At 33.1% G+C, this 24927-nt stretch overlaps 2 protein-coding genes across 3 annotated transcripts; both read left to right on the top strand.

Moving 5' to 3' along the window:
* Window positions 1-2495: 2495 nt before the first annotated feature.
* On the top strand, window positions 2496-12137 carry LOC113522404 (UDP-glucosyltransferase 2-like). 2 transcript variants are annotated; one of them, XM_052900611.1, is made up of 9 exons: window positions 2496-2660; window positions 3666-3816; window positions 4763-4850; window positions 5557-5746; window positions 6038-6235; window positions 8369-8588; window positions 9284-9503; window positions 10387-10606; window positions 11830-12137. In XM_052900611.1, the coding sequence occupies exons 2-9, from the start codon at window positions 3667-3669 to the stop codon at window positions 12104-12106; spliced, it is 1563 nt and encodes a 520-aa protein (XP_052756571.1). In that variant the 5' UTR covers window positions 2496-2660; window position 3666; the 3' UTR covers window positions 12107-12137. The 2 variants fall into 2 exon arrangements, with proteins under 2 accessions (XP_052756571.1, XP_052756565.1); XM_052900605.1 differs by having other exon boundaries at window positions 2517-2723.
* Window positions 12138-14964: 2827 nt separating this feature from the next.
* On the top strand, window positions 14965-24671 carry LOC113522294 (UDP-glycosyltransferase UGT5-like; the record flags this gene model as incomplete). The annotated part of the gene is made up of 9 exons (XM_052900619.1): window positions 14965-15346; window positions 18509-18662; window positions 19163-19250; window positions 19834-20023; window positions 20873-21070; window positions 22294-22513; window positions 22850-23069; window positions 23442-23661; window positions 24398-24671. Coding segments are annotated over exons 2-9 (1563 nt in total), but the record flags the coding sequence as incomplete, so codon positions are not given.
* Window positions 24672-24927: the final 256 nt, after the last annotated feature.

Raw genomic sequence — 24927 nt, 5'->3', positions numbered from 1 at the left:
GAAACAATACAAGTTAAGGTACACTAATACAGTAATAATTTAATTTGCCCAAATAATATTTTGTAAATGAAATCTTGACTGTGTAATTTGTGAATGTATGGAATGGATGAGTTATTTTGAAATGGCAGTCATAACCTAACATACTACTAATAACAAATGATAGCGTCGTATTGGCCGATGTTTTACGAATACATCACGCACCTGCCGTGTGCGGTGTAATCTTTGAAATGTTTATCTAATATTATTATATTTGGCGATGCGTAATCTAATCCCATTTTTCAGGTTCCGCAGTTAAATGGCTAAACCAAAACACTAATTATGAGAACGACAAGCGGAGGTCTAAAAAAAACGAAGTTTTATTAAAATTAATTTGACGCCAAATGTTGCAGCATAAAATTCTTACCTATATCTAATTTTTTTATACAACTTAGAATGGCAAACAAGCTGACGGCCCACCTGATGGAAAGTGGTAACCGTCGCCTATAGACACGAGCAGTACCATGGACATAACAGAGTATACTGTTATGTCCATGTCTATGTGGGCGACTATGATACCCCCCATGCGTTGCCATTCCTGAGAACTCAGATGTTATTCCTCTGTACCCTGTAAATTCACGCCACATCCCACCCTTCAAACCGAAACACAGCCATGCAAATACAACTGCTTCACGGTAGAAACACGAATGGGACAGAGGTATCCAAGCAATCGACTTCTGTACAAAGTCTTCCTCTGGTAAATTATTATTAAAATCCCTGCCAAGTTCGAAGTGTGAACCAGGAGTGAGTTTTGAAGTTGTCACGTAGACCAGCCTCATGCTGTAGCGTCAGCAATTACCTAGTTAGGCATTTCCACGGGTTTTGGATGCGATGCGGCCAGCGGTCTCTATGGTGGCTCGCTATGTAACTTACTTGTAATACCGCTGTGCTTATTTATTTTTAATCAATTATTTTTTTTTATTAAAGAAAGACCAATAGCTAATAAAATTATAATAAAAAAGACAATATATAAAAAAAGGCATGAAAAAAAGTGTTTGGACAGACACATATACAGGCTAGTTGTATCCAGCGGTTTCTCACACAGTTGTATCGGGATGTTGAATAGTTTATAACCTAGGTACAGTAAAAAAGATTTTGGAAATCACTCATATCAGAAGATACGATTAATGTATGAAATCTTTATTATCGAACGAGCACGTGGCTCATCTGAATGACAATTGCCGTGTATGATCATCCACAACACCGAAGAAATTATTGCAGGTCTGCTGCCGGCCTTTCAAAAAATAATATACTATTTTCTTGAAGGTTATGATGTCATATCTCTTTAGTAATAAAGTTGCAATAGGCTGGTCACACAGCTCGGAGAACTGACAACCGATGGGGAAGAAAGATTCTTGAGTGGCGACTCTGTACGGCTAAACGTAGTGTAAGATGACTCTTTGTTAAATGGAGTGACGACCTCAAATGCATTGCAGGGAGTCAGTGGATGCAGATGGCTCAGGACTGTTCCTTATGGCAGCCTATGGAGGAGGCCTATGTTCAGCAGCAGATGATGATGATGATCTGTTTGGTAATGCTACTGATGTTGGTTACAAAGTATGATTACGTTGTTTTTAATGTAAATAATTTAATAAATTATTTATTTATTTATTTATTAGTACAAATATGTGTACATGGCGGACTTAATGCTAAAAGCATTCTCTCCCATAGTCAACCGTACGGAAGTGTCAGAATACTCGAATGCGGTATTAGTAATTATTGATATACATACATACTAAAATCACATATATATTAATAATTATATTATTATTATCTTACTATTATGATAAAATTGTAACTAGATGATGTCTGCATATAGGAGATGTTTAAGAAAAATTTATATGAAGGCTCTTTATAAGAGGAATAGAAGCCAAAATAATATTTTTTAGAAATTTTGTCTATCTATATGCTATTTATTTATTTTTGTGGTACAACAACAGATTACAAACAAAACTTTTAACAATAGAATACGACAATAGCATTATAAGTTTGCAATCCAATTATAGTTGTACTCAACATTCACAGAGGTGAAACAGAATAGGCTGATTTTTATTACAAAAAAGAATGAATGATAAAAACTACATACAAAACAAGAATCAAAAACAAAACTACCAAACCGTGCTTATAAACTATTAGGTTGTCAATGTATGTGTATGTTTGTTCTGGTATCACGCAAATATTACAGCACGCGATTGGATACGGTTTTCACAATTGTATTACTGAAAGTCTAACTTAAATACAGGTGTATGTCTTAACTTCATATCCCATCTAGAAGTAATCTATGTCATACTTTCTCCACTTCTGAAATCCAAGCGAACGAAATAGCCAGTATGTATAATTTCTTCATAATTCGAGGGAACCCTTTTGTTTTATTTGTATTTGTATTTTAGGAAATCCTTATATGTTGATATTATCTGCAGATTATTATTATAGGGCAGTTTGAGTGGTGTATGAAGTACCTATACTTAAAATTCTCCTACTAGCGTTGACTGGCACAATCAGTATCTAATTACGCAAAGTCACACAGATAACATTATTAGTAGTCGAGTCATTATGACTATAAATGTAATATGTTTATATAAATTTAAATAATTCGATGTACGTGGATTAATTTATTATAAATTGTGAGTAAATGTCTTAATTGTGCATTAATTGTTTAGTGTTTATAAAGTATAGTAATTATAAAGGTTTGTTTTTAGTTTTTTTTTTTTTTATTAAATTGTTGATTTAATTGTAGGTTAAGTTTTTTTTTGTAAGTAAGTAAATAATATTTTGCTTTAAGATTACATAGAGTGTTTTTATACAAACGCATTGAGAGAAGCGGGTCAACTTTTTCATATAATTTTACGTGATAAATAGTTTTTTTTTATAACATCTATATTTATTTAGTTTTATAATTTTTGCATCTTTTGAATGCATAAAAATTGTTTTTATTTATTAAATAATTAAATATAGATAGGCCAAGATACATTATGTTTTTAAGTATATAGAACACTGATAAAAAAACGAGTCAGCTAATTTGACAATTAGCTGACAAAAAGTTGTCCCGTTTTTTAGACTCGATGCTCTATCTATATAATCCAAGATGTTCCTATTTCGTATATCTTATTTTGATGACTTTTATATAATAGAAAGGGTTATTTTCATTTTCCTTCGATAATATTTTTGTTTTTTATTTTTTAGTGTAACAAATAACTAAACATTTATTCTAAAATTAAATTGGTTAAGCCGTTAAAGCTTCGAGATGTAACAAACATTGTTTGTTTGTTACATCTCGACACACATATTTATATTTATAATATTAATAAAAATTAGTAAAGAAAATTATAAGACAATCGATAAGAAAAAAGTATTATAATAGTATCGCATTATTTTAAACCATACTATAAAAATAAAGATTATTCTTATGAGGTCTCCCCAGTATACAAGTACAATTTATGTATTTCTTTAATTCTTTATTGTACACACCAGTTAAAAGAATATGATAGAGGTAATCAAATGTACAAAGGCGAGCTTAACTCTAATAGAGTTCTCTTCCAGCAACACCCAAAGTGGAAAGGAGCATCAGTGTCAGCGGGTCGAGCGGTGTACAATAATATCAAAAAAATTTTTTTTTTTTAAATTTGCAGAATGAACAAGTTATGTTTCTTGATATTCGTGTTTCTGAACGCGAGCTTCTCCGAAAGCTACAAAATATTGGTATCATTCCCTGTGCCCAGTAAGAGTCACAAGATTCTCGGTGATGGAGTGGTCAGGCATCTGGTGAAGGCTGGACATGAGGTATGTCATTTTATTACTTTTATCTAATTAGCTGTATTCCGTGGGCTCGTTTGGCATTACGGCATCATCAGCGTCATGATCATCATATCAGCTTTTACCTGTTCACTGTTAAAACATAACCCTCCCCTTTAGAGGTTTTGCCAGTAGTTGGCATGTTTGGCAGGCCACCACCTTAGCATTGGCAACCGCAGGTAGGCTTTGGAGATGTGTTAAGAGGGACGCTGCTGACCATTCCTCGCCCTTATTGTTATGAGATTATGGCATAATGTTAAATAATAAATAATAACCATTCCCAAGGAATGAGTTATCAAATGCAAAAAAAATCATAATATTTTTTAATTAAATTTTTTTTATATTATTATAATTTTAGAATTTAGTGCGTTAAAAAACTGTTTTGTTAAACTCTTCCACTTTATTATACTTAGTAGTACAAATTTTACGTCATCTAATCTTTTTCTTCCTTCCTTCCTGGATCTTTTAGACTGGAGTCGTTCTTGAGTGAAAGTGAATTACCAGAGGGAGACTTTGTACAAAAGTCGATTGCTTGGGTACCTCTGTCCCATTCGTGTTTCAACCGTGAAGCAGTTGTGTTTGCATGGCTGTGTTTCGGTTTAAAGGGTGGGATATGGCGTGAATTTACTGGGTACAGAGGAACAACACCTGAGTCCTCAGGAATGGCAACGCATGAGGGGTATCATGGGCGAAACAGTATACTCTGTTATGTCCATGGTACTGCTTATGTCTATAGGCGACGATTACCACTTTCCATCAGGTGGGCCGTCAGCTTGTTTGCCATTCTAAGTAGTATAAAAAAATAATTATATTTATACTTTTTTATAGCACGATTTATAGCATATACGAAGGTGGCAAACAACCATACATCTGATGGTAAAGGGTTAGTGCAGCCTATGGACAGCTGCATGCATTAAATTTGTTTTATTTCTAGGTTACATATATAACACCGTATCCAGCAAACAATCCACCATCAAGTCTCCGACAAATTGATATATCTAGTGATGTGAATGCTTTCCCAGGTATGAATAATTTCTGCTTTTAGAACTAGCCAAGTCAGACTTTAGGGCTTCAATATATTTGAAGCCCTAAAGTCTTCGATGTTTATCTATATATGTATCTATTATAAATATAGCATCGTTGAATTAGTATCCCATAACACAAGTCTCGAACCTACTTTGGGGCTAGCTCAATCTGTGTGATTTGTCCGTATATATTTATATTATCCTAAGTTTTTTTTTGTATTTCGTTTTATGCTACTTAGAATGGCAAACAAGCTGACGGCCTACCTGATGAATAGTGGTAACCGTCGCCTGTAGACATTATTGTTTTAAGAACAAATTACATTTTAAGTTGTTATAAAATGTTTGCATTGTGCGGGAATCGAACTTGCTACCTTCGAAAAGATATTAGAATAATTCTTCTAAGATTGGTAAAATCATTAGATAACTTAGTATTATTCAATTTAACTATTATATTAGGTATAATATTAACTAACTTAAAAGATGAGAGGCAGGCATTTTCAGTATATTGTTAGTAATGGGGTTTAAAATCAACATTGCTAGCTATATACCCTATCTATAGGTTATTTCTTATGGAATTCGTCACGATGGGATGATTTGTTTAATGGTCTCGTCCATTCCATTTTTATCCGATAAAAAAACTTAAAAAACGTGATGAATGAAGAATGCTAAGTAGTCATTTTTAATTATGTATATATTTTCACAGATGTTATCAATTTAAAAGCAATATTACAAAAGGAGGTAAATGTACAAGATTGGAGACAATTTTTCGCCATAGTAACACGAGTGGCTAATGGTACCCTGTCAAATGTAAATGTACAGAGATTACTAAATGATCCAAACGAGACATTTGATTTGTTTATAACGGAATGGTTTTTTACTGAGGTCCAAATAGGGTAAGGTCTATTTTTAACCGACTTCTAAAAGTAGGAGTTTCTAAATTCGGTTGTATTTTTTATGTTTGTAACTTTTTCATAACTCACAAAGTTGTAAATCGATTTGAAAATTTTTTTTTCGGAAAGGATATGCTTATATAGTTTGATCCTACAGAAATATAGAAATACTATCAAATTTCTATAAGTTTTTAATTAAAATTTAATTAATTTATTTAAGATTTCCTTTTGTAACTGATTCAATTTAGTTTTGTGTGTTGGGAATTGTATCAAATTCCTGTTTCTTCTTTTTAGGATAGCTGCCGTGTATGATTGTCCGTATATATGGGTTTCAACGATAGAGCCTCACTGGGTGATAACGAGGCTAGTCGACGAATATCTACACCCGGCTTATAACTCCGACATGTTGTTAGGCAGCTCTCCTCCTTTTAGTTTCTACGAACGCGTGCTGCAGTTAACCAGCCAGCTCATGATGACAGCAATAAAAGTGTTGTAAGTAAATCATCGTCATTTTTCTATTCTTATCCCAATTATTATTTGGGGTCAGCGTAATGTGGTTTTATCCATTGTTAGTGTTCTAGCTGTATTTTGCTTTATTTTAATATTTTAAATTTTATGAAATAAAAGACTTGTTGACATCTAGAAAAAGAATAAGTATTTTATTTTTTATTAAATTCAAATTATTACAGATAACCAAAAGTTTTCATGTGCTAACATCCATATTACTAAAGGTTATAGTTTTACGACCGGCCGCTTGCTTGAGGTAAACCGTCTTTGGTAAAGTGGTATCTACACTAATATTATAAAGATAAAGATTTGTATTTTTGTGTGTATGCTTGTAATGAATAAACTCAAAAACTACTTTGCCGATTTCAAAAATTATTTCTCCATTAGAATGCTACATTCATGTATGTAGAATAAATATAATAGATATAATATAATATAATATAATAGAAGAATAAATATATTATTGCTAGAAAAGATTAGGGGTCCTTACTAAAACTTTAGTAACGTAACTCAAGGTGTAAAAAAAATGCTATAAAATATCTTTCGGCGCGTGCGCTGCGGAATCTATTAGTATGAAACTATTGATAGAACAAAAGTATGTTCTACAATATTGAAGAAAATATCAATAACTATAAAAAACTTCGCGGCACTATATGTCCAACTATTATCGTTATGTCACAATAACCACTTTTTAAAATGTCGTAAAAAATGACCACCCGTGCGAAGCTGGGATGAGCCGCTAGTAAGTTAGTATTTATTTTTTGTTTTAAAAAAAAACTGTCTTTGCACATACTTATTATATGTAATTATAAAAGTAATCTTGTAATAAATCTTAATTTAAAGTCATCGTTATCATCATATCAGCCTATAATCATCCTTCCCTTGGGGGAGGGGGGGGGGGTGTTCTGCCAGTAGTTGCCAAGTTAATTTAAAGTGATACTGTAAACATTTAAATGTGATTATCTCGCATCTTAGACCAGAGTTTTTTTAGTAGATGATAATGGAATGATAACCCCGCCTGCGCTAACGGTATATGCTGGCGGGGCACCAGTGAGGGATAGTAGGTGAAAATGAAAGCACGTCAGTTAGCCCATCGTGAAGAATGCACCTGGAATTCAGCACGATGGTTTCCAGGAGGGACCAACGTGGAGGTCAATCTGGTTGGATATATTGCTAGCAATGGGGCCCCTAGTCTCCATTACAAACAATCACCTCCCCCCCCACATGAGTAGGTGTTTTTTTAAAGGGTGAAAATGGAATGGTAATCCCGCCCGCGCCATCAGTTGACGCTAACGGGGCACCTGTGGAAGATGATAGGTGAGAATGAATGCAGGTTACTTGGCAATTCGGCAAGAATTAACTATGATAATTTCCAGTGGGAACCGCGTGGACGTCGACCTGAAAGGGTATATTGTTAGTATATATTATATGTTATATGTATCACATCTGCCATATTTAGAACTAACAAAATTTTTCATCGTGCCTTCCACCAAATTGTTTATAATTACTCCTCTCCATCCAAAGGTTGCCTGGAAGAGATCGCTTTTAGCGATAAGGTCGCCCATTTTTTTTTCCTTGTGATTATTACTTGTAATTATTTATATTTATAATAAGTTTACTATTGTAATCTTTTGGAGGAAACAATAAAGAGTATCTATCTATCTATCTATATTGTTAGCTATATAAGTATACTGAAAGGGTATACTGCGATGGAGCTATTAGACCTCATTACAAATAATCACCTCCCCTCCACAAGAGTAGGTTATATACTAACTTAAGATATAGGCCATTTTATGAACTGATTAACGTGAATGACTTCAAAAGAGAGGGTTTTTTTTATGGGTGAAAATAGTATGGTAACCCCGCCTGTGCTAACGGGATACGCTGGCGGAGCACTAGTGAAGGGTGATAGATGAGAATGAAAACAGGCCAGTTAGCCCATCATGATGAATTCATCAGGAATTAACCATAATAGTTTCCAGGGAGAACCGCGAGGAGGTCGACCTGGTTGGGTATATTGCTAGCAATGGGATTCTCAGTTTCCATTACTAATGATCCCTTTCCCCCCCAAGAGAGAGGGTTAGTAAAATACACTATATAACACTTTTATCGTTTCAGTTATACAAACGGGATAGAAGAAAAAACGTATACAGACGTATTTAGCCCACTACTAGCTAAGAGAGGGAAGGTTCTACCTCCATATAATGAAGTTTTATACAATGCCTCTCTAATAATAGGCAATTCACACGTGTCGTTGGGACAAGCGACCAGGTTACCGCAGAATTACAAGTCTGTCGGAGGATATCATATTGATGACGTAGAAACATCATTACCAGAGGTATCTGTTTATTTTATGGTATAACTGGAAAGAGTCATATATATGTCATCATCAATTTTGATCACTATTATTACTTTACTTTTATTATATCCATGGTAGTTTGTATGGTCCTGGCATGGAATAGTCCACCCCTTCCTTTCTGGGTTTTGTAATAGGTGATTAAGGCAGGGCGAGAGATGGGCAGCAGCGTCCTTTTAAAAACAACTCTAAAGCATAACTGCGTTTGCCAATCCGCCTGCCATGCGTGGCAATCACTGGCAAAATTGGCCAAAGTGGAGGCTTATGTTCAGCAGTGGACAATTAAAGGCTGATATCATGATGATGATGATTGGTATTACAATGTACAATTTTTTTATGGGATTATAATGGAATGGTAACCCCGCCTGCGCTATCGGTATACGCTCACGGGGTATCAGTGAGTGATTATAGGTGACCATGAAAGCAGGTCAGCTAGCTCATTGTGATAAATTTAACAAGTCTTTATTTGAGGAGAACAATAAGAAGAAAGAAAGAAGAAAGAAAGAAGAGAGAAAGAAGAGATAAAGAAGAGAGAAAGAAGAGAGAGAGAGAGAAGAGAGAAAGAAGAGAGAAAGAAGAGAGAAAGAAGAAAGAAAGAAGAAAGAAAGAATCTTCATTTTACAGAAATATGCGATTTCTGTAAAGAGATTTTCATTTATTCTTTCATATGATTTTAGGATTTAAAACAGTTATTGGACAATGCAAAGTATGGTGTGATATATTTTAGTATGGGTTCAATTTTGAAGAGCAAAGATATGCCGGATGAGATAAAGACCGGGTTGCTTAGAATATTTGGCGAACTTAAATATACTATATTGTGGAAATTCGAGGAAGCGCTACCCAATCTGCCGAGTAATGTGCACATAATACAGTGGGCGCCACAACAGAGTATTTTGGGTAATTAATTGCAGTTTATTTTCTATAATTATAAATTTTGTTATTTTTAAAACAGCGTCTGTAGTTGCAGTTAGTTAATAATGACTAATATAACTTCACTGTTCTTATTTTAAAACGAATTAAATCATAGATGGGTGATGAGATGACTTATAAACATTTTGAATTTAAAATATTTGAATTTAGACTGTGAATGTAATTTTTTTAAAAATCTAGCATTTTGCTTGAAACTTATAAGAATTATCAAAATCAATTCAAAATTGGAAAGATATTGCTGACACTCGCGTAATTATATAGAAAAAATTACGTTCTGAAAAAATTTTTAAAAATATACATAAGCCTTTTTATATGCAAATCGGAGTGGTTTACAAGTTGATGACCCACCTTAAGGTGGTTGGTCACTAAAGAAAATTAGACACGAAACACTAGATGGCTCTGGAGTCGAGACTTGTGGTTTTTGTTGAATATATTACCATTAAAGATAATTTGAAGTAAAATTTTTAAATTAGCGAGTGATTTTTATTATTATGTATAAATATAAAATGACAGGTAATACGTGATTTTTTGCCTTATTAATTATAACCCATACAATAACGATGTTTCTTGTTAGTATATGTCTCTTTACAAAATTGTACAATATAAAAGAATAAAGATAAAAATTATGATAAATTATTACTATATCGGTGAAAAATAAATATAACTACTCGCCAATTGAGAAATTTTACTTTATGTACCCTTAAATTATATATCCATCTAGTACTTTGTGTCTAATTTTGTTTAGTGACCAACTACCTTCAAGTAGTCATCGTTGCCTACATACATAAAGAACATTATATCAATTAATTTTATACGATTTTTATAATCAAAATATTTTGATCTTTTCTAGCACATCCCAACTGTATTCTCTTTATAACACACGGCGGTCTCCTTTCAACGACAGAGGCGATTCACTTTGGGAAACCCATAATAGGGATACCAGCGTTCGCTGATCAATTTACTAACGTGGATAGAATGGTGAAGAAGGGCTTTGCGAAGAAAGTTGATTTATCATTTACCCTAGCTGAAGATCTCAAAGAGACTATTGTAGATATTCTTAAAGATCCTAGGTAAATTTTTAAGTATCAATTATTTAGATTCCATTGTTTAATCTTTGTTTCTTCCATTGTTTAATCATTTGGAGAGAATGGATGAAAGAAGAATTACGAAAGAGATTTATCGAGCAAGAATGAATGGAGATGTCGGTAGGGGCCGCCCTAGATGGACGTATGTCGACCAAATTGGTGACGTGCTGAAGAAGGGCCAAATTAAAAGTACCCGTAACCGGCGAGCGTGTATGAAAAGATTGATGAATGTGGAAGAAGCGAAAGAGGTTTGTTTGAATCGAAGCATTTGGCGTTCCATTGTTTCTGCCTACCCTAATGGGAGACATGCGTGACAGATATGTATGTATGTATATGTTTAATCTTACAGTCTCTAGCACAGGGCTGTAGTTGCACCCAAGTTTAAAGTAGGGCTTTAGCTTAAAGAACGTTTTAGTAGGGTAGAAACCATAATTAAGTGACTTCGAAAAAGCGAATCTGTCTAATTTTCTTGGGCCTTTCATTTTAAGATAAGGCATTGCCCCTCAATGCCTTTGTAAAAAAATTGGGTGGTGGTATGGATTCAATTCAAATCTATTTATTCATAACAATGTTACATCATGTTGAATATTATTTATGTCATAAATTATAGAATGGTATCATAAAAAATTTTTAGATAATACAGAAAAAGTATGAAACAATGAAATAATGAATAATAAATTGTCTAAAAATTATAAAATTGACAAATGTCATTGGAAATAACGTGCCATCATTGCTTTTCAACTTTAGGATACTATAAGCGTTAGTATTGCCAGATTTGTTGTCTTCTCGCAATTTAAGGAAAGGAGTGGATCGCCCCTGGCCTTTTTGTTCTGGAGGGCCTCCAAACACGTCCATTTTCTTGATCTATTTGCTTCATTTCAACTAAAAATACTTATATGTATAAACATTTATATTTATAATTACAAACGTGAATTGAATAAAAACCTTGTAAAATTAGATAAATTTCTTTAACTGGGAGACATATTTAGCTTTTTCTCCCTGGGCCTCTGAAGGGTTTAGTCTGTCACTGGTACAGGGTAGAATTAAAATCATTGGCATTTTAATTTAAATGAAAAAAATTTAAAAAGTTTATGAAGCCATATTAACGAGGCCAGAATAATTGTCAGTCGAGTTCATAACTAGTTGGGCAATCCCGAAGTGCATAATACTATGTAAATAATTATGATTCTAATAATTTTTATTCTCAGTTACGCGAAAAGAGCGAAGGAGCTATCGTTTATATACCACGACAGACCAGCAACCCCTGGCGCGGAGCTGGTGCACTGGGCGGAGCACGTGGTGCGCACGCGCGGCGCCCCTCACCTGCGCTCGCCCGCGCTCCACGTGCCGCTGCACCAGAAGTGCTACCTCGACCTGGTAGCGCTCCTTGTAGCCTGTTTCATACTTATAAGAATAGTGTTAAGAAAATTAATTAATTTGTTATTTAATAGGAAAAAAGCTGTAACCAAGAAGAAACAGAATTGAATAAAATAATTTAAAACAAAGAAAGAATAAATATTTATTCGGTGAATCACCGTATCAGCCTTTAATTGTCCTTTGCTAAACATAATCCTCCCCTTTTGAGGTGTTTTGCCTATAGTTGCCACGCTTGACAGGCGGATTGGCAACTGCAGTCAGATTTTAGAGATGTTTTAATAGGGACGCTGCTGATCATCCCTTGCTCTCCCTTAATCGGTTCTTACGATACCTATGGGACAGGAAGGGGTGGCTTATTCTTTGTCGGGACTACACAGCTATTTGGTGCATACCAGTGACATATTACTATTTTTTTTTATACAACTTAGAATGGCAAACAAGCTGACGGCCCACTTGATGGAAAGTGGTAACCGTCGCCTATAGATATGAGCAGTACCATGCACATAACAGAGTATACTGTTTTGCCCATGATACCCCCCATGCGTTGCCATTCCTGAGGACTCAGATGTTATTCCTCTGTACCTAATAAATTCACAAGTGCAAGTATACAAGTAATCGAGGAGACCTAGATTGAAACCTCTTAAAACATCACCAAAAGTCAAACTATTATAATATATAATATGAATAATTTCTAGTTTTAACTAGGGAGATTCCTCTGCCAAGCGTGGTAGCTACTGGCAAAATCCTCCCAATGGTAAACCGACATAAGAAACGACCCTGTTCCTGATGAAAGTCTATGGAGGGAGGTCAGCAGTGGATAGATAACGGCTGATATGATAGAAGTACCTTAGAACATTGATCACTGGTAAGCGTGTCAGAGATAAAATTAAAGAACTTTGACTAGCCATAATTTATAAACTATAGTTATTAAGTACATTGTCAATATAGCCAGTTATAGTATCTCCTTATGATTATTAAAAAATCACAATTCTTGATTTATCCACAATGGGTTATAGAGAAGTGCCGTGAGTTACTTTGAGAAAGAGATGATACGGCTGCGCTCGCTTGGCGTGTTCACTGCCGTGCCCCCTGATGTATTTTAAAATAATAATTACAGGCAGATATTGCTAACATACTGTGATTATATAATGTTATATTCGTAGATGTATCTATGTAGTAGTTATCTTGAAATATTTGTCAACTAGACATGAGTAAACAAAATAATAAGGAAAATCGGTCATGTACTAGTTAGGCTCGCAATCATGAGCTGAAGTTCCATGCTTAAAAATAATCTGTCTGTAAACAGTTTTTTTTAGGATAAAATTAATTTGAATATTTACACAGAAGATAAAATGGTTTTTTTATTGAAAATTGAAACCGCATAATTAGGTTTCTTACTAAACGTTCTTTTTTATAATTTCTTTAGAAATGTGGTACTTTTTATTTAATGTTAAAAAAGGTTTATTTGTTTGTTGCTTCTTGGTGACTTGACTGCTTTAGAATTAGTTTTAGAAAGCTCAAACGAAGATCGATTGTGTGTAAAGAAAATAATAAAAATTATATATTATCGCACTCTTAAAATACTATATTTTAACACGGAATTTTAAAAAAGATAATATTAAAAACGATATATCATTGAAAAAGATAGATAGATAGATACTCTTTATTGTTTCCTCCAAAAGATTACAACAGTAAACTTATTATAAATATAAATAATTACAGGTATATACACACGCACACGCACACGCACACGCACACGCACACGCACACGCACACGCACACGCACACGCACACGCACACGCACACGCACACACACGCACACGCACACGCACACGCACACGCACACGCACACGCACACGCACACGCACACGCACACGCATATATTTAAATATCATTAACCAGTTATTTTGATAAAATTTCTATGAGACCAATCTGTAAGTATATCCTTTCAGATAAAAAAAAGTATTTTAAAAAATACAACTGAATTGAGAACCACCTTTTTTGGTAGTCGGTTGAAAATAAATTGTAACATCTTATTTATTATGCAACATAATAATATTTCTGGTAAATAGAAAACACTACTATAATATATATATATATATATATATATATATATATATATATATATATATATATATATATATATATATATATATATATATATTATAAGTAATCGAAACAGTCAATCAATTAGTTGATTTTTATTTGTACCGCCTATTGGACATCAGCAGAATGGCTTATGGATGGGTAAGTTACACGTTTGTTGACGTTTTTATATATCTGTCACGCCTGTCTCCCATTAGGGTAGGCAGAAACAATGGAACGCCAAATACTTCGATTCAAACAAGGCTCTTTCGCTGCTTCTCCATTCATTAGTCTTTTCATACACGGTTTCGGTAAAAAAAGTACGTTTTTGTTAACTTCTATTAAAAGACTATATAGTATTATAGTTTTGTTCTAGTTGTTTTCCGCGACGCTGCCCGCGTGAATCTGTATATACAATCCTGAGTTAAAATATGATACATAACCTACCTTCACAAAGTTTCAGCCAATTCAACTGATCGGTTATTTTATAGCTTTTTCTATGCGATCCTTTAGTTTGATATAACTTTGTTATTAATGAAACGAATAAAATAAAACAAACACTAAATGTTAAGTGAAATAAACTGCAACACATTAGTGGAAACCGCATTCAAATTGGTTAAGCTGTTTCTGAGATTAGCGTAAACTAACGTAACTTAAAATCATTGTTTTGGGTTCCATTGCGTTCATGCACGTAAAAATTATTAATTTACTCTTGCGCCACCTACTCACTTCTATCTGTTCTCCTTTAACCAAAGGTTGTCTGTAAGAGATTGCCCTAGCGATAACACCTTTTGTATCTTTATGCATATATTTTAATTTGTACTTTATGCTATTGTGTTTTACTTGATTTGTTTATATGCCATTGTTTATATTTATATTTCTGATGTAATAAAGAGTTAAATAAATAAATAAATAGACTATAAATTGAAATTTGACATTGACATTTATGGACGAAAATAAATCGTATCCCGTTGCCGACGCCGTCGAGCGACACAGTGTTCACTTTTCAACAAGCAATCGTTTATTACGCAAGTCCATTGTGATAAGTATCATTTAAATGGTCGCATCACTGTGATATATGAAAATTGTGTTAATTTTTGGACGTTCTTTGTAGTGTATTGTGATTATATATTTAAATATTAGTTATATAATTATCTAGATATGCCAATGTAGAATAGTAGGTGCCTTATTACATGTATGTAATTACATTTAGTATGTAACTAAGGTTTTTAGTGGACATCAACGAGTTTCAAAAAGCATAAGGTATTTAATTACATATAGTTTTTTTATATTGATGAATTCTGATTAATTAAATTTGATGATTATTTTTAAATCGATATCATATGCTTGTTTGTCTCATGTTAATTTTTTTGAGACACATTCTCATAATTTTTATCTAGATAAATATGTATTAAGTAGATATATTTAATTATAATTTGTCGTAACGAAAACAACGGAAATATGGACATATAAAAAATAATAATATTTTATGGTCGTATACAGGGTGAAACTTAAAGCACCATTTCGGGAATTGATAGTGACTTTGAAGTGACTTTGGAAAAAAATCCGTTTTACTGTAGAAAAATCTAAATAAAAAATAATTAAATAGGTTTAATAGTAAATTTTGATTTTACTTGTATAACATCTGTATGTACCTGTTTTGTATTAATAATTATTATATTATTATTTACCTAAACTTTATCTGAAAGGTAAATAGTAATCTTTTAATTTTGATTGTCCTATATATTTGATGTGATCGTCATACCTAGTACATACGTAATAGATAATATTATAGATACTGTTGACGCATTTGTACCTACAACTATTTTATATCAATCAAGGAAGGTCACTGTTATTAATATGTACTCATCACATTATTACGCCATCTATTGAGATGGCTGTAAAAAAAGACCAATTTAAATACGTAACGTATGTTAAAATACGTACAGTTCTAGTTCCTGACTGACTACGTCCATATAATTGTGCGATAATGATTGTTTGATACAAAAAGTATCCTATGTCCTTCTTCATCTCGAATAATAAGTGTATGTTAAACTTCATGATTACTAGTTAAGTTCTTAAAGCACCAAGAGCTAACAAACAAATTAACTGTCCCATCTGATAAAAGTGTAGAGGTCAAATGTCTGTAGATAGAAAAAAAAAACGTTAAAAACCGAGAGAACATATCCACATTTTAATCAAATTTTTTGTTTTTCTGTCTGTTTGTACGGGCTAATCAACGAAACTGTTGGACCGATTTAAATGAAAATTTTGCAAGGTGGTACCTTACACAACCCGGTCAACATGTTTTTTTTTACACTTTTAATCACGGAAAGTTAAAGAGCGAACTCTTTAAATATAGTTAGATATAGTGAGATAGTTAAAAAACTATAGTAACTTATACAGCTTAGTACACAACCTGGGGGGAAAGGGATTGTTAGTAATGGAGACTAAGAATCCCATTGCATGCAATATACCTAACCAGGCCCACCTCCTCGCGGTTCCCCCTGGAAACTATCATGATTAATTCCAGATGAATGCATTATGATAGGCTAACTGACCTGTTTTCATCCTCAGCGATCACCATTCACTGGTGCCCCGCCAGCATCTCCCGTTAGTGCAGGCGGGGTTACCATTTCATTTTCATCCAATAAAAAAAAAAGTACACAACCTACTTAAGTAAAGTCATTTTGGCCTAAGACAAAGAGTGAGAACGACACGTCATTTGTTAATTTTGATCCATATTTCCAGATATAATAAATAGGTAGGTACATATATCGATACATATAAAACAGGAATAACAAATGCCACGCGTACAAAGTCGGGGGCATCAGGTAGTTTATTATATTAGTTAGAATTCGTTACTGTACAGTCTGGCAGCTTCATTCATAATTAAATACAATTAGAACTGGCTGCAACATGTTGCCTTGAATCCATTGTATGTGTAGTCGCTATGTATTACTACATACAAATTATAATATCTAAAATTATAAAGCAGACACTGAATAAAGTGCACGTCATGTCAGTTATGTCTTCCGCCATCGTAATTCTAACAAACATTGTAAATGTGCAAATACTAGGACTGGTTAATATATAGCAATACTTTTAGAATATATTTATTTATTAATTTTCTATTGCATTCCATAATATACTTAGTAGATAAATTATATCACGATAGGTACGTATTTTCTTATTATTATTATTATTCATTATTTAAGTATTGGTGTGTATCTATTCATGTCGTAATTGTTATTAGTATTATATAGTTATTTAATATATTCTGTAGTTTATAATTATTTACATTCATATTGTAAAATTAATTAATAAATAGTTTAATAATAAAATTTCAGCAATGTCAGTTTTAGCTATGTCTAAAATCATTATTAATTCATAATTAATTATTTATTTATAAATTACAAGATAAATTCTGCTTGTCATTCAAGTATTCGTCAATGGTATAGTAGCATTTAGTAATTAATAATATTTTAAGACTTCTTACAAAAATATTGTCATTTTCTTAGTTTTTTAGTGTTTCTGTTTTCTTGATTTTTTAGAATATCTGTATGCTGATCCAATAACGAATATATTAAAAGTTTGTTATCCAAAAATAAATATTGGAAAACAGACTTTTACCATATATTGTTTATGCATCATTTATATAAGTATGTATTTATATAATACAATTTTATCTCTGACTGTTAATTTGGTCACACAGGGTTACATTCTGGGTTTGTTGCACGCGTCCGTGTAGCCTAACCTCAGGCTGCAGCTGAAAATCGGTGCTTTGCTTTCAAACAAAACTATCACTGAGCTGTAGTCTATTTGGGTCACTACGACGCTCATGGCGAAAACATATTTTCGTTTTCTATCTTTTGTTTTATAGATAGATAGATAGATACTCTTTAGTTTCCTCCAAAAGATTACAATAGTAAACTTATTATAAATATAAATAATTACAAGAAATAATCACAATGAGAAAACAATGGGCGACCTTATCGCTACAAGCGATCTCTTCCAGGCAACCTTTGGATGGAGAGGAGTAATTATAAACAATTTAAAAAAAGTGTAATTAATTTGATAGTATGAACTCATTTGTTAATTTACGTATGTCATAAATGGTTCAAATAAAGTGTTTATCTATTTATCTATTTGAAAATAGATATTCGTCTGATATGTATGATATGATAAAAATAAATAAAATATTATTATAATATTAATATATATTTAAATTAATATTAATATTTATTTATACTTTAATATAAATAAATATATATTAAAATTAAAATAGCGTATTGTTAGAAATGTAGTCTAATAGTATAATAGTCCCATTGCATCTGTGTATATCGACAGCGGAGACGGGGTCACTATTTAATTTTTACCCATTAAATACATTTTTTACTATATTTACAGAATTTTTTTTTACAGAATGAAGAAATTATTATATTTTCTAATATTTATTTTCCTGAAGGCGAGTTTCTCAGAAAGTTACAAGATACTGGTATCGTTCCCTGTGCCCAGTAAGAGTCACAATATTCTTGGTAATGGAGTGGTCAGGAATTTATTAAAAGCTGGACATGAGGTTTGTTGATTTATAATTTAATCTTTATATATGTATATGTATGTATATATGTATTACCTATAAATAAGTAGATATATATGCAGTGTGGTCCCGATATATAATGGGCTACCCCTTCCATTCCCTTGAGTACCCTAAGAGGCGACTAGAATAAGGGAATTTTATGGTCGAGAGAAGGGTTGCTGTGTCTTACTTAAAACATCATTAATACCTAACTGCGGTTGCCAACCCGCCTGCCAAGCGTGGCAACTACTGAGAAAACTCCCCTTATGGGGGTGGCCTATGTTCAGCATTTCTGCATGCAGCAGCATTCATGATATGATGATGATGATGATGATGAATATATATTATATTCACTGACAATCCATCCTATATATAAAATTTTGTTTTGATAATTATTTTATATAGTTTTTTTATCATTATTTAATAATTTTACAATATTTTTTTTATATCTCGTTGTTGTCTATTTGGATGATTTAAATTAATTTATTTATTATTTTTAGGTAACATACATAACACCATATCCAATAAACGATCCACCACCAAATCTGCGACAAATTGATGTTTCCGCTAACATAAATCTTATGCAAGGTAAAATTATAAATGAATAAAAATATTTTTTATTTAAGTAAATTAAATTACAAGCGTTTTAGAACAGTAATTTCTTTGTGACTCTATCGCTAAGTTCAGAATACAATTTCGGCTGAGAAGAACGGGTAAGATAAGTATCTTACCCGTTCTTCTCAGCCTGCTCTTGCATCTTTTGCTCAGGCTAAATCTTATCATGGCTTAGAAAGATCTAATCTCGGAAATAGCATATACTACCTATTATGTATTCGTAGATACGTCAAAATTCCTAGTCCAAATAAAATGATAAGTGAGCTTTTAATTTTAATATTTATTAATTTTATATTATACTTTGGAAATACAAACTCTATTTACTATTAGATAAATAATTCTTCTATTAAATTATGCATCGCCTATTTATTTCTCGGTTTGCCCAATGGTTGATTGGTAGAGAACACCGTCCGTTGTTAAGTCTGCCAAATATACATAGAATTTTACTGTGCATTAAAATTTAAACAAATAAATTATATATATATATATATATATATATATATATATATATATAGAACATGTTTGTGTATCGTAATAAAAATGTTTATATTTACAGACAATATAAATATAAAAACAATAATGGAAAAAGAAGTAGATTTAAAAGATTGGAAATTTTTCTTCAAGATGGTAAAAAGTATAAACAGGGACACATTATTGAGTGAAAATGTACAGAGATTGTTAAACGACCCCAATGAACAATTTGACCTCTACATGCCGGAATGGTTTTATACAGAATCACATATAGGGTAAGTTTTAAATTATTTTGTAAACTATACAAATTAATAAGTAAATAGTTAAGTAAATTTTGTTCAACAAAAAGATTTTAATATCGACAAAATACATTAATAAACAATGAGATGTTTTGTAGATTAAAATAGATAAAAATAAAGACAAAATAATATGGCACTGATACGACAATAAACCCTTTTAACAGAGGGAGACTTTGTATAAAAGGTTTTTGCTTGGGTACCTCTGTCCCATTCGTGTTTCTACCGTAAAACAGTTGTATTTGCATGGCTGTGTTTCGATTTGAAGGATGTATATGGCAGTGAATTTACAAAGTACAGAGGAATAACATCTGAGTCCTCAGAAATGGCAACGCATGGGGGTATCATAGAATTCGAAACAGTATATTCTGCTATGTTCATAGTACTCCTTATGTCTATAAGCGACGGTTACCACTTTCCATCAGGCGGGCCGTCAGCTTGTTTGCCATTCTAAGCTGCATAAAAAAACTGTTTGTTTTATATAATCTTTTTGTTTAAACTTTGAAAGCATAAACGGTCTGCGCCATTCTGATTATTATGACTATATTTGATTAATTAAATATTAATTATTATTTACTACCTACATCAAACGCAAAAAGAATTATTAAAATCGGTTTAGATGTGTTTTTTTTATTATGTATCTAAACATATTTATAATACCAAAATTTTATATTATTAACTAGAGACTAATCTAGTTTCTTTAGGGCTTTTCTCACTAAGCCCTTATTGAAAATTTCGTAAAATACACCATTTAAATTATGTGCTATGAAATATTTTCTTTTTGCAATAAAGATTTTTTCAACGGTGTTGAATTTTTGGACCTTTTAGCATAGCTGCTGTATTCGGATGCCCATATATATGGATATCAACGGTTGAACCTCATTGGGTCATCACGAGGCTAATTGACGAAAATCTTCACCCAGCTTATAATCCTGATATTCAGTCAAGCAGCTCTATCCCCTTCAGCTTCTACGAGAGAGTGCAACAATTAACAAATCAACTTACGATGACAGTAATACAATTATTGTTAGTATTTTGTTTAGACAGATTCAAAGAACATTATGTTTTTTTTTATGGATGTCAGTGGAGTGGTAACCCCGCCTGCGCTAACGGTATACGCTGACAGGGCACCAGTGAGAGATGATAGGTGAGAATGAAAAGGTAGGTCAGTTTTTTTTTGATGGGTCAAAATGGTATGGTAACCCCGCCTGCGCTAACGGGATACGCTGGCGGAGCACCAGTGAAGGATGATAGATGAGAATGAAAACAGGCCAGTTAGCCCATCATGATGAATTCATCAGGAATTAACCATGATAGTTTCCAGGGGGAAAGGGAAGGTTTCGCATGTAGGCCGACCTGGTTGGGTATATTGCTAGCAATGGGATTCTTAGTCTCCATTATTAACAATCCCTTTCCTCCCAGGCAGGTCAGTTAGACCATCGTGATGAATACACTTAGAATTTAACACGACGATTTTCAGAGGAACCACGTGAAGGTCGACCCGATAGGGTATATTGCTAGCAACGTATCTGGTAGCCTGTATTACCGAGAATCCCTTTCCCCCACTTTCTTGAAATTCTACTCCTATCTAAGGGTGGACATCATCAGAGGAATGTTTATTTTCGATGCCGCTGCTTTGAAGTGCGGGATTATACTACATACTGTGGCCAAATGACTTCAGTAGGTTCTTTAGCCATTTAGCCACCTCTTGTCTTGGTACTTCTTTTACTAGCAATCTTTCCTTGGGTCATTAACTTTAAGATTGCTCATGATGTGATTTTAGTACATCTATTTGTATTACCGATACGACAACATAACCTTCAAGAAAAGAGCATATTCATTTTTAAAAGGCCGGCAGCACACCTGCAATGCCGTAGGTGTTGTGGGTGATCATGGGCGGCGGTAGTCACTTACCATCAGGAGAGCCGCATGCTCGTTTGCCCCCTGTGTTGTAAAAAAAAATTTTTTGATAAACAAAATATAAAATCCCTCTTATTTTTCAAAGTAGGATACTCATTTTTCCTTTATTCATACAATCTTTATACAGTCTAAACGTATTATGAATATTTTGAGAAATTTCTTTCCTTACTCGATTGCATTCAATTTTGTAGTTAGATCTTCCGTTATATTTAAGTAAGTACTTAAGTAGGTTTTGTATTTTCTTCTTATTTTGTGGTTTTTTTTCTTTAACTCCATCTTAAAGAATTAAGAGGTTGTATAAATGGTTAAAGATATTCCTTTTATTTCAGTTACTTGGATAGACTTGAAGAACAACAATATACGGATGTTTTCAAACCAATATTAGCGAAAAGAGGGAAGACATTGCCAGCGTATAATGAAATTTTATACAACGCATCCTTGACATTAGGTAACTCGCATGTATCTTTGGGTCAAGCGACAAGGTTACCGCAGAGTTACAAGCCTATCGGAGGATACCACATTGATTATAATAATACTGCGTTACCAAAGGTGGATTTTGTGTTAAAATTATATTACTCTAACTTATTTTATAGTTTTATGAAATATATATATATAATAATCACATCAGACGTTAACTGTCTACTGTAGATCAAAGGCTTCCTCCTTAGGAAGTTTTGCCAGTTGTTGCAATGCTTGGCAGGTGGGTTGGCAACCACAGGGTTTGGTGCTTTAAGAGGAATGCTGTTGCCGTCCCTCGACCATTACGTTACTATAGTTGCCTCTTACAAAACTCTCGGGAAAGGAAGCGGTGGCCTATTCTGTATTAGAACAACATGGCGACTACCGCAATATAATGGGATTATGAAGTCGTTTATGTGTTTTTAGGATCTGAAACAAATATTAGACAATGCAAAGAATGGCGTGATTTATTTTAGCATGGGATCCATTTTGAAAAGCAAGGATATGCCGAATGAGATTAAAAAAGGACTTTTGAAAATGTTTGGTGAACTTGAATATACTGTGCTATGGAAATTTGAGGAAACGTTACCTGGTCTACCCGATAATGTCCATATATTACAGTGGGCTCCACAACAAAGTATTTTAGGTAAAAATTATTTGTAAAACATTTTTTTAAGACACGAACAGCACTATAATATCAAGTCTATTCGGTTTTCAGATTATAAGAAAGAAGGATTTGATTTTTTATATCTTTATTTGTAAGAGATAAGCTTAAAAACTTTTCAATTGTTTTTAAAAGTTATTTCACTTTAATTATTAGTCAGTAACACAGACATAATTCTAAAAAAAATCAGAGATATCTATGAAAAACACAATAATATTACCCGAAATATGAAAATTTTGCCTATTAAAACCAAGACATATGTAATACGTATAAAATACTAACTTCTCTTTCTATTTATCTAGTCGTGCAAAACTAGAGCGGAAACCTAGTTTAAAATATTCTGATCTTTTCCAGCGCACCCCAATTGCATTCTCTTTATAACACACGGTGGTCTTCTTTCAACGACGGAGGCAGTTCACTTTGGGAAACCCATGATAGGGATACCAGTATTCGCTGATCAATTTATCAACGTAGACAGAATGACGAAGAAAGGTTTCGCTAAGAAAGTTGATTTAACATTTAACGTGGCAGAAGATCTTAAAGAAACAATTATAGATATTCTTAAGGATCCCAGGTAATTAATTATATATATAAATAAATTGGGTTCAATTACTCAATACTAGCGGCCCGTCCCGGCGTCGCACGGGTGGTCATGTTTAACATTTCCCTTCACTGCTGTGCTCCTATTGATCGTAGCGTGATGAAAAGTATACTACCACCTGCCCAAGAGTATGAAGAACAATTGTACCAAGTTTCGTTAAAATACGTCAAGTAGATTTTGTTTCTATAACGAACATACAGACAGACAGACAAAAATTTTACTGATTGCATTTTTGGCATCAGTATGGATCACTAATCACCCCCTGATAGTTATTTTGGAAATGTATTTCATGTACAGAATTGACCTCTCTACAGATTTATTATAAGTATAGATAAGACTTTGTATGAAATAAAAATACTGAACGGTGATAGCTCAGTTGGACAACGCTTGTTTGGGATTCGGAGATTGTTAGATACAATCTCAGCCTAAATTTTTAAATTGAAGATGTGATGTGTATCCAATAAAAATATTACATAATGCAATATATGAACATTTGATATTTTTTCACATTCGTTTCTCCAACTACTATCCTTACATCCTATATGACTTTCTTACAGGCTGAAGAATTTAAACAGTCTACACATATTCTTAAGGATCTTAGTAGATTGTAGATCCAAATACATTCACTCTGATGTTGGCATTGAATGTAGTAATTATTTTAAAATGTACACATAGTATGTTAAAAATTTATGAATCCTTTCTCTTTCAGTTACGCGAAAAGAGCGAAGGAGCTATCGTTTATATACCACGACCGTCCCGTGTCACCTGGTAAAGAGTTGGTGCACTGGGCGGAGCACGTGGTGCGCACGCGCGGCGCGCCGCACCTGCGCTCGCCCGCGCTCCAAGTGCCGCTGTACCAGAAGTGCTACCTCGACCTGGTAGCGCTCCTTGTAGCCTGTTTGATACTTATAAGAATAGTGTTAAGAAAATTAATTAATTTGTTATTTAATAAGAACAAAAAGATAAGAAAAGAAAAACAAATTAATATAAATAATTTAAAACAAATTGAAAAATAAATATTTTTTCGGTGAATCACCAAGTATCAGCCTGATGGAAAGTGTCCTTTGCTAAACATAATCCATGGACATTTTGAGTATACTGTTTCGCCCATGATACCCGCTTGACAGGCGTTGCCATTTCTGCAGGACTCAGAGATGTTATTCTTCTGTACGCTGTAATCATCCCATATCCTCCCTTAATCGGTTCTTACGGTTGAAACACGAATGGGACAGGAAGGGG

This window comes from Galleria mellonella, unplaced genomic scaffold (assembly GCF_026898425.1).
Source record: "Galleria mellonella isolate WM207_F2 unplaced genomic scaffold, CSIRO_AGI_GalMel_v1 utg1267, whole genome shotgun sequence".
Lineage (NCBI taxonomy): Eukaryota > Metazoa > Arthropoda > Insecta > Lepidoptera > Pyralidae > Galleria > Galleria mellonella.
Note: the sequence above shows the minus strand (reverse complement) of the source record. Positions and strands in the feature narration are given on the sequence as shown.

Coding starts and splice junctions, on each gene's coding strand:
- LOC113522404 (XM_052900611.1), top strand. CDS start 3,667: ATGAACAAGTTATGTTTCTTGATATTCGTGTTTCTGAACGCGAGCTTC. Junction 8,589..9,283: donor TAGAAACATCATTACCAGAG/GTATCTGTTTAT, acceptor ATATGATTTTAG/GATTTAAAACAGTTATTGGA. Junction 10,607..11,829: donor GATATTCTTAAAGATCCTAG/GTAAATTTTTAA, acceptor TTTTATTCTCAG/TTACGCGAAAAGAGCGAAGG.